Source organism: Tupaia chinensis, unplaced genomic scaffold (genome assembly GCF_000334495.1).
Source record: "Tupaia chinensis unplaced genomic scaffold, TupChi_1.0 Scaffold000458_2, whole genome shotgun sequence".
Lineage (NCBI taxonomy): Eukaryota > Metazoa > Chordata > Mammalia > Scandentia > Tupaiidae > Tupaia > Tupaia belangeri.
In genome coordinates this window covers 623,846-634,944 of record NW_006159967.1, presented here as the reverse complement: position 1 = coordinate 634,944, position 11,099 = coordinate 623,846, and the positions used below count along the sequence as shown (strand labels likewise).

The 11,099-nt window shown below is 40.5% G+C and overlaps 1 protein-coding gene across 1 annotated transcript in view; it reads right to left on the bottom strand.

The window, feature by feature from the left end:
• VWA8 (von Willebrand factor A domain containing 8) overlaps nucleotides 1-11,099 on the bottom strand; it is a gene marked incomplete at its 5' end in the record, with an annotated part of 402,506 nt that overhangs the window by 16,550 nt on the left and 374,857 nt on the right. The window contains 2 exon segments of the mRNA XM_006155509.3: nucleotides 4,635-4,793; nucleotides 6,903-7,028. Coding sequence (XP_006155571.2) covers nucleotides 4,635-4,793; nucleotides 6,903-7,028 — 285 coding nt within the window.

Genomic DNA, 11,099 nt, shown 5'->3' with positions numbered 1-11,099 from the left:
GACTAATTGAGTTCATTGGTAGAACAATTGAATGGGGGGGGCGGAAGGCATTGAGGGCAATCATGAATGTTAGGGACAATGGAGGAGGAAGATGGGACATGGCAGAGGGTGGGGATGGGGAATCTAGGATGGCAAAACAAAAGGCAAGGTATGCAGGACACGGGAATTGGGAAATCATCTGCCGAGAACATGTATGTTGATGTGCTTGATTGAGCCAATGCACAGTGTATTTTGGATGGAAAATTCATATGTGTGTTGTGATGAGAAAAAAAAATTTATAATAATAAAAAAAAAAAGATAAAAAAAAACAAACCAAAAAACCTCTGTCTTAGAATATGGTTTACGTGCGTTCACAGGAACAAGACATTTGAGTCCCTTTTGGCTCAAATTTCAATTCCTACATACTGGAAAAAAACATCTGTTTTTGGGTGACACTCTTTGTTTGTTTGGTGGAGAAATAATGACCTGTTGGTGTTATTGAGTACTTTGAAGAAAAAAAATGAAGGCATCAAGAGCTTTTGAAAAGGAGGCTTATTTAAGATTATAGTGAAAGCATTCCCAGGGGCTTGGAGGAATCACAAGGAACCAATGAGAATGACGGTAAAGGGAAAAGATGCTTCCTGACTGAAACGAAACAGCTCACATAACCATTACGACCTGCCTTGCGTCTCCGTTCAGGGGTACATGATCACTGGAATTATGCTGAGTATAAGATTAGAGAGGGTGCTGAGTATAAGCAAATAGTGTTGCTCCTGTAAGTGACCAATCACGAATGCTATTCTAAGGACTCACCGAGTTCAGTTGGCAGAACGATGTCGAGCAACTTTGAGAACTCCAACGGCTTAGACATGTGTCCTGCCACTGAATTACCTTTCCTTTTCAGCAATTCTTGCTCGAGGGTCCCTGTGGTTTGGCATGAGTCATGTTAATGTGGAATAAAAAGGAGAGGCGGACTCCAAATGAGCCTCCTGAACCTGGACGGTAATGACTCGTGCTCAGGAGCTGAGACCCAGCCAAACTAAACACCGAGCAGATGCCAGGGCAGACAGGGAAGATGGCTAGACCAGGCCAGTGGCTTCTGAAGGCTTCAAAGCAAATACGGACTAGACACCTTTACAATGAAGGGATAACTGTAGGAAGATGACATTAAGAACCGTCTGGAATTGGGGTATGGGGAGTCTCACATCATATGGCTAAATTCCCAAAGATCCTGTGTGTGAGGCCAGCCTGAGTTATGGAATATAAATTTTTTGCGAGGAGCTTCTCAAATTGTTGTCTGCTCATGCATCATTTCATATATTCTGTGTAAGTTACATATTTTTCTTAGTTCATTCTAGTCCTTATGCCTCCTTTACAAATGAGAACATGGAAGTACAGCGAGATGAACTGAGGTGAGTATGATCCCTTCACATAAGGGTACAGGACAGAGCGCATGTATATGCCCTGATGTATATGCATCAAACACTTCTGACAGAAGACTGAAAAAATCCACTAATAACGGCAGCCGCGGGAGAGGGAAGCTGGGCAGAGGCTTACTCTTCTTTCTGACTCCTTTGAACCTTTACATTTTGGTACTATGTGCGCTCGTCACTTATACCCTAAAGCATCAATATTACATGGTAAACAGAAAAAGCTCGCACAGAAGGTAAGGAGCTCCATTCCACCTCCTTTCTGCCCTCTATAGAAGCAGCAGCCTGGGGCTCTCTCCTAGCAGGGACTGCTCAGTCTCTGCTAGAGACACATTGGCAGGGAAGGGAGGAAGAGATAAAAGGTCTCCAATGTGCCCACTGTGGAGGGAAGGCCAGTTAGGAGGCCTGGAAATAGAGAGGATACTGGGTCAAGGTAAATAGCACCGTGAAAAAAATAACTAGATAAAATCAGAATAAGGGACATTCTACAAAAGTGGTCTGGATTCTCTTTCAGCTACAGACTACTATAATGGGAACTGGGCAAATAGAAACCTACACACTGTACTGAGTTACGATGAAGACTGATCCCACTTGTGATAATCACATCATCCACTTGGAAGTATCAGAAATGGCTCTCTGAGGGTGGAGGGAAGGGAAGAGCCAAATACCAGGTTTGCCACTTTCTGTTTCTGACCTCTGTCTCATTTGTTACCTAGTTTTAGGGAGCTGTCTCAGCCTTTTTTTTTTTTGTAAACTCTTAATAAATCTTTTAAAAAGCCTGAAAGAAGTAGTTTCACATGTCAGAGCACTTCTGCTCTCAGAGATGTAGAAATCCTTTCTAACTGGAAAATGTATCCTAGGTAAATATAAAAATTTGCCAATTTTAATAGTGGCAGATTTGTCATGACCTATAATGGGTTAAAAATCTCCTTAGAGCTGAGAGTGGAGAAACAGAGAGAGGCAGGTGGGCTGATCCAATTATCAGCAGAACCCAAAGGTTTTGAAACATGAAGTGAGGGTTGGCACTGTGGCCCAGTGGTAGGGGAGTGGATCCCACAAGGTTGACCTGGTTTGAGTTCTGGACCCATTGGCTGGAAAAACATGCTGTGTGTATGTGTGTGCATGCCCCAAGTCTCAACAGAACAGAGAAACAGAGAAGAGGCTATGGTGGATCATGCCCCACTGGGAGGTGCTTTCTCCTTCTCCTCTCTGACTTCCTGTATTTCTGTTGAGCACATATACCATCTGGCAAAACATAATCAAACAAACAAACAAACAGACAAATTCCTATAAATCCTTAAAACATTAAAAAAAAAAGTAAAAGTAAAAATCAAGAAAAATTTATATCTGTAGGGAAGGAGGGTCAAGGGGAGGAAAGCTGAGTACTAGCCCCCAAGCTAGAAGCTATAACAAGGATGTCATACTGCTCTTTGATTTTTGGCTCTCAGCTTTCTGGTAACTACAGCCAAGAAGGAATCTTGAACAGTTCCATGGTTTTCACCAATCACAGGGGGAAACACATAAAGCACATTCTAATTCTTCAAGGGAAATACAGCTACTCGCCTTGGTGAAAGTCCATGTCTGATTACGTTTGAATTCTGCACTTGTGCAGAGCCTGGCAACCCAGGGCATTCATGGAGTAAAGCTGTCTTTTCCTACCACTAAATTCTAAAAGGAATTTCTCCTGTAGAGTTTCACACAAAGTATTCGGGCAGTATCCTTAATAGTGAGCCTATAGTAAACGAAGAGATAAGTTTCATTAGTTTGTTTCTTGTAGGTATCATAACACAGAGACATGGCTCGGGGAAGCAATCCTGAGAGGCAGGTATGACATCAAGCTAAATAATGGTCTAAGACTGCCTTTTTCTGATTCAGAATAAAATCTAGGGTATACATGGATGAACTCTGTATCTTTTACACGTAGCTGTACATATATAATTTCTCTCAACTGAACTACTTCTTTAAAAATTTTCTTAGGGTGCGTACATTTGCCAGAGATACAGAAAGAGAGAGAGGCAGAGAGAAAGTGAGAAAGCACCCTAGGGGGGATGACCATGCCACAATCCCTCCTCGTCTGTTCTCCTCTTAGAATTTTGGGCATGCATGCACACATGCCTGGCATGTTTTTCAAGTCACCAGGTGGGAGACTCAAATCACACAGTCGGCCATGTGGGAGCCTGCTGCTACACCACCTGTTTGGCCACCACTGGACTCTTAATAGTGTTCAAGATTATTTGCTCTGGAAAGGGTCAGAATGTGGGTATTCTCTATGGCTGATTAAGAGCAGATTAATAAGCTCATACAAGTAACAACTCAATAGCATGCGAACTCTGTCTCCATGCTCAGACCTCTGAAATGGAAGGTGCACAGCAAATTGAACAATAGAAAAATGGAAATAATTAGGTTGTTGGGAAAGTCATGATGTATTTTTCATGCTTTCCTAACAACCTAATAGTTTAAATGGGAGACTGCTTTTCTCCCAGAAAATGATATTACTGTATAATCCTTGTCTACATGGAAAAGCAAAAGAATGCTGAGAAGAGCATGCTCTGAGAATGTAGTTAAACTTGGAAGGCTGTCTGGTTGGTGAGGAGGCAAAGTGGGTGGATATAGGGACTTAGGATGAAGACAGGATGCACTGAGAAATCTACAAGTAGGTGACTTTATTTCGTTTGTTTGTTTTAATTATCAGAGGGTGTGTGCTCACCAGACAGAAAAAGAAGGAAAAAGAGAAAGTACCCCCAAGGGAGTACTTCGTGCTGCAATCAATTTCCCTCCATCTCTCTATCCCACCAGAATTTTGGACTTGCCTGTGGATATGCCTGGTGTGTTTTTTAAGCTCCCAAGGCCAGGATTCGAACCACAGTCAGCTATGTGGGACCCCGTTCTCTTTGCAAAACACTTACCCTCTGTGCTACTGGGAACAGACTTTCTTAGTGGCTTTCCTCCAGCTAACATGATGTCTAACATCATACAAGTTATAAAGTGCAGTGCCTTCTTCTGTAGTAATTGTTCCTTCAAATTATGGTATTATTTTCTGTTTATTAGGGCAGATGAAACAAAAGGTTCACTTTCTCTGATAAAAGAGCTGGTGACAGGATGAAGACTTTGTCCTGGATAGAGTCTACATCTACTTATTTATCATCGGACCCCAATAACTGAGGGCAGACACTGGGAAGATTGTCATCAACAATGCCTCTTGTCACTCTTGGTTCATGACATTACCTTGAATTTCTCCTCATAGTTCTCAAAGGCTTCCATGACCATACACACGGCCTCCATGGAGCGCTCAAGCCTGCCATCCACCCCATTGAAGCGGTACATGCTACCGGACACATCTACCACCAGGCGCAGACGCTTGGGTTTTTGTTGCGGGCTGCCCAGCTGAGGGAAAGAAAAACAGAAACAGCTCGTGAACCAGAAAAATCACTGCTAGCTACTGAGTCGGAAGTCTCCCAGAGTGCCAGCCATGAGATGGGCAGATCAGGCTGGGCACTGTACAAGGACGTCCAGGCAGGCGGAAAAGTGTCTACTACCGAGTAGATTTCAGGAAATGGAATTTAAGACTTGTTCTGGTATTTGGGGCCATATGGAAAAGATTTTCTTTTGGAATACAGTCTTTTCAAAGCCCACTCTTGTCTAGTAAAGTTGTCTTATGGAAATTGATGCCTTGAAAAAAAATAGGATGTCTTAAAAATAATAATGTGGAAAGATAAACCCCAGCATGTCATTTTTTTACTTCATGCCTCAAAATGAACAATTTTATCAAGAGTTTGGGCTGTTTTGGAGGGAAAATCACAACTTTATGTGTACCTGTTGTGTAGTGACCTGAAAATCATTTTCCAGGCTAAGAAATGCCAGATTCGTAAAGCAAGGTTATTTGAGAGGGTGTCTGGCAAGGAACTTAAAAAAAAAACCAGTCTTTTGTCCTTAGTACACTTTTCTTCTCTTCCTTAGTACTGCACTACCAGTTCCCTTTTCTTGGCAGTTAAAAGCATGAAAGTGTCATCTAACTGCTGTTTAGAAACTACAGTTGATCCAAATGTGTAAATTAATGAGATTCACTTTGATTTTGGACCCAAGTCTGTCAATTTGCATAATAAAAAAATTTGTCAGTTCTACTGACCAAAAAAAGAAAGAAAAACATCCAGAGTTGTCTGTAATTATGTACTTGATGACATGTTTGAAAACTAGTAAGCAGCAGAATTAGTAATTTCAAGAAAATACTGTGGGTTTTAGTGTGTCATGGTTTGAGGTGAATTTAACATTTTTTAAAACTGGTTGAGTCTGCCCAGTGAAGAATGCTGCCATATATGCTTCCATGACTACTTGCAATTTCAGAAGTATCCAAACGCATTTGTTGACCACAGTGAGTCAGTGAAGCAAGCACTTGTTGACTCATATCAATGACACAGAAATAAGAACTCCCCAGATTACCGCCAGACCTTCTCTGAATAAACATTTCAGTGGAGCGACTCTCCCTTGCCCCTCCAGTCACTGCACCCCAGCTCCCTCTGGCTATTTAGCCAATTTGGTTATTTAGGGATATAAGAAATCTCAGAGCATTTCAGGAGACTCAGTATTTTACCCTCCTGCCTTTTTTAATTTTTTCCTTTTTTTTTTTTTTGGCCATTTTACTGCAAATACTGAAAAATCATGGCTATGCAAACTTTACGTACTATTATTAGAGTTATTTAATGGAGAACTCCTTATTTTAAAATTTTTTTCTCAGTTAATTGATGGAACAGATCTTGAAAGTAACAGAGCAGTAGAAAACCACCCAGACTGTGCTATTGTTTTTGCTTAAAGAATCCTCTGGTTAAACAGACATTCTGGGTGCCTTCAATGTCCCCCAAGAGCACTGTCCTGGGAGCTGCTCACTGACTGTGGGCTTCCAGTGGGCTGTGCTGAAGGGAGTTACGGCTGGAGACCAGACGTGAGGTTGGGTACTTGTTCCCTGTCTGCTGTCGCCTGAGTGCTGGCTCTCTTCTGAAGGCCACAGCACCACAAACAACCTCCTCCAGGTTCCAATAATTGCTATCTTGCTCATTTAGATCTAGGGGTGACTTAGATTCCTGCTATTGCTAGCCCTGGGCTATTGCAATATTATTATTATTATTATTATTATTTTGGTTTTCCTAACCCCCCACCCTTACCTTTATAAACAGTCTTTGTATTAAATTACTCAATTTGAGTGTGCCTTATGTTTCCTCTGGGACCTTGACTTATATTATAAATAGAACAGTATATTACACAAAGAAGCTCCACCCAGTATTATGCTGGGGGATGATGATCTCTGTTGTCTTTCTGTTCCTGATACCCTGGCTGTAATGTGCATTATTCTTTTTCCTTATTATTATTATCATTTACCTACTGCTTTCTTTGGTTGTCATATTCAGGGTTTATGGCGTTTTGACACGACTTAAGAAAGCAGGTTTCTGTAGAGAAGGCCGAACACCACAGATCAGAAACTACTAGTTCACCATTACTTACTTGTGGCTCCAGTTCACCCCGGCGTTTGTAGATGGCTTTTTCTCCAGTCAGCCCATCGATGATCTTGGCATCATCTAGTTCCCCTGTAGCTTGGTGTCTTAACCACTGTCTTTCTTTACCTTTGGCCTACAATGACACACGCAGACACACAAAGCCTTATTTTAATTAGTTCTGCAGGGTCTCTGACATACTTTCTGCTTGAATAACAGGAAACACACCCGGGATCTTTTCAATAAGTGATGGTTCTGCATGAAGGCGGCTGCCTAAATGCACTGGGTTTTGCTCTGCTGACAAAGAAATGCCCTTTGTGTGGATTTTGTCAGTTTTAATTGTTTTAACATCTGGGACAATAAAATGAACTCACTTAAAGCACATATGAATGGGAAAACAGTATGCAAATGAACCCCTGGAGAAATGCTCAATATCTGAAAATTTAATAGCGATGTATTTCTTATGGATTTTGTGTCACTGTGCTTCTGAACACTTTATTAGGTAAGAAAACAGTCAGCTTGAATTTGTTAACATTGTCTGCAAGTCCAGAGGAAACATGATATTCAGAATTCTTCCTTTTTGAAAACAATTTGTTACTTAAGTTGTCTGTGACTTAGTGTGCAAATGGAAACAGCTGAAAATAACAATATATGAACATGTTTTCCACCACACATCTCTTTGATCTTCTACATTCAGAAATCTTCTGAAATGATTCTCTAACTGTATTTCCACATAATACTTTGCCACAATAACTTACAACCCTGCCACGTAGACTGAAATGGTAAATTATAAAGAATTAGAATATTACATGATATAATAAACATGAAGTGATAAATAATTATAATATGCCCAATCAAGGTATATGTTGATTACAGCTAATGACAGTATTAACATTAAGAAGTGAGCAGGGGCCCAGAAGCAGTAGCACACAGGTAGTGCTACTGCTTGGGAGGCTAGAAGCCACGTGGAGGCCCAATGTTTGGTTCTGGGACAGCATACCTATAATCCTAGCTAACTGGGAGGCTGGGGCATGAGGATGGCCATGGTAAGACCCTGTCAAAAATACCCATCTGACCCAAGGCAAGTTAGTTAACCTGTCTGCATCTCCATTTTCTTATTTCTAAAATGAAGGGAGAAGTGAATGAGATACTATGTGGAATCAGGTAAGAAAGAGCCTGGCAGGGACCAGCAGATGGCATAATGGTTACATTGCTGAACTCCCACATAGTTGAGCGCAGTTCAAGTCCTGGCTTAAACTCATGCCAGGCGCGTGTGGGTGCATGCCCAAAATCCTGAGAGGAGAACGAAGGAGAGGGGATTGTGGCATGGCCATTCCCCTAGGGGATGATTTCTCACTTTCTCTGGTGGGCACATGTGCCCTATAGTAAAACCAAAAAAAAAAAAAAAAAAAAAAAGAAAAGAAAAGAAAAAGAAAAAGAGCCTGGCAATCTGTGTTAGCTGGTACTGGTGTTATCAGTAGTAGTCAGTGAACGTGTCCATCACTGTCACATTGGAGGTATGACAGCACTGTCACTGAAAACACAAGCGAAGTCTGGGGCAGCCAGTGTGTATCAGGGGCAGATCAGTCATTACATAAAGAAGCTCCACCCAGTATTATGCTGGGGGATGATGATCTCTGTTGTCTTTCTGTTCCTGATACCCTGGCTGTAAACATGTATAAGGTTATCTTATTTGAATACAGATACATTAATGTGTGCATTAAATAAAGAGAGGGAAAATCCCTATATCTCCAGCATGAAGATAGTAATTTTGGTGGGCAGTTAATTCTAGAAACTACCGGGTATGTGCTCCTTGGGAATATGTTCTTTCCCAATGTGTGTTCTTGGCAAGAACCCCATGATCTCACAGGAAAATAGGGCACACACGAGTATAGCTGTCATGTAAAAGTAGTAAGGAAGACAGCTGGGGGTGGGAGGTAGGAGGGGAGAGCAGTCTCCTAGTTTTCCCCTGCTCTATGAATCAGACAGACAACTTTGACCACACAGTGGTATACTTCTCAGGCCCCCTACTCTGCAGCTGTGAGCGGGATTTGGCTTCTGTCTCCTCTTTCCTGTCATTACTGGTCTCTGGGTGAATCATTCCTCAGGCTTCCGAGATAATTATGCTGAGAAATGCTATGGTGGACAGCCATTTAGGTACCTTTCAGTCCTGACATTCTGTGACTCTTGGAGGCACCAAGCTGCAGAGTACTGGCTTCATTGATCGGGACAGGCACTACGGACTAGTCTAGCTGGGAAAGGAGGCACTGAAGAAAATTAAGCGAACACAGTAGCACGGCTTCATTGATCGGGACAGACACTTACGGACTAGTCTAGCTGGGAAAGGAAGCACTGAAGAAAATTAAGCGAACACAGTAGCAGTGGCTAGCTGTCATCAAAGTGGCACGGAAGTTGGTATCTTGAGCTGGGTTTAAAGGGAATATGGGATTAGAACTGCAATGAAATGATAAAACATGTTATGTAATAGCTGGGCCACTGTTCTCATTAAGCAACAACTTTCCTAGTTTCATAAATATACTGACAAGGCGATGAGCCTGAGGACTCTCTCATTTTAGGAATGTAATGATTAAGACAAAGACTGGATCACTGTATAAAAAGAACTAGATTAGGACTGAGCATATGAGAATTCTACTTTTGGCTTACTTTTGGCAAGTTATTAAAATCCTCTGGGTCTAGTAGTCCCATCTTCAAAATATGAGTTTATTCCATTTGTGAAAAAAAATTTTTTTGAGGTACAGCAGTCTATATTTAATTATTAATGAAAGCCACTAGTGTTTAGAGAATAATTTCTGAATTAATTTTTTACCTTTTGCCTCTTTCTAATTACATCATAATGAATGGTAAAGACACTAAGAAACTGAAAACTACTTTCAATTTGTAAACTTCTAAAAATAAACTAACGAAGGATGCCAGACAGTGATTTGGAGGAAATGTGTTCACTATTATCCTTCTAAAAATAAATTAAAGATGCTAAACAGTGACGTTGAGGGAATATATTTTTCACTAGTGTCCATTCATCAATAGAATTGTCTGCTAAATGTACGATGCAACAAATTATGGAAAAATAGTTTATTTCATGTCTATTTTGATGTTAGTGTCAAGGCAGTTTATTTTAAATTTGCTTGCTATTGATTCTAAACAAATTCAGAGACTTAGGTGGACACTTTGTTCTAGGAAACCTGCCTTGTTGTCAGACTCTTTTTGCCCCAAGTCAGCACTCAAAAAGAAGCACAAAACACCTAGACTCTAACTAGATGTAATGTGATGAAAATTTTTCATTTTACTATCTGCAGTTTGGGGGACACTAAAGTCTTCTCAATGCTCTTCTAGAGTCTCAGCAATTCATACTGTTCTCAAAATTAGGACAGAGCTAGATTCAAGAAACAATTTCCCTAAAAATGCTTGAGACATTAGAATTTGTTAAAAGTCATTATTTATGTCAGTAGATGAATGACTGTTGTATGGATACACATACTTTTGCTGAGTATCTAAAAATAGTATTAATACACAAACACCATTATTATAGTCAAAGAAACAAATCACCATAGTACATGTTGATAAAATTTACTACAAGTCATAACCAAAAACGGATTCTACTATGCTATTCTGGACTTATTATTTTAGTGAGATTTTTTTTGCTATAGGGTACATGCACTTGGCAGAGAGACAGAGAGAGACAGAGACACAGAAAGTGAGAAATCATTCTCCCTGAGGGTGGGGTGATGGCCATGCCTCAATCTCTTCTTCTCCATTCTCCCCTCAGGATCTTGGGCACACATGCATATTTGCCTGGTGTGTTTTAAGCCGTCAGGGCTGAGACTTGAACCTTGGTTGACTATGTGGGAGTCCAGCAATGTAACCATTATACCCCCTCTGGTAGCAACTATTCTGTACTTTTAAGATTTAAATTTAAGCTTGCCAGAAAATACCACAGAAGACTGTATGCTTTCTGCCAATCAGATAGGAGTATTATCAAAATACATAAAAATTATTTAGTTGGTTACCCCTTAAATATGCTTATGAAGGTCTCATTTAATAAAGGGATTTTGAGTAATCAAGGATTACTTTATTTTATAAAGTTATTCTGTATAATAATCAAGGTTTATTTATTTATTTATTTATTTATTTATTTATTTATTTTTTGCCATAGGGTGTGTGTGCTCACTAGAAAGAGAAAGCAACAGAG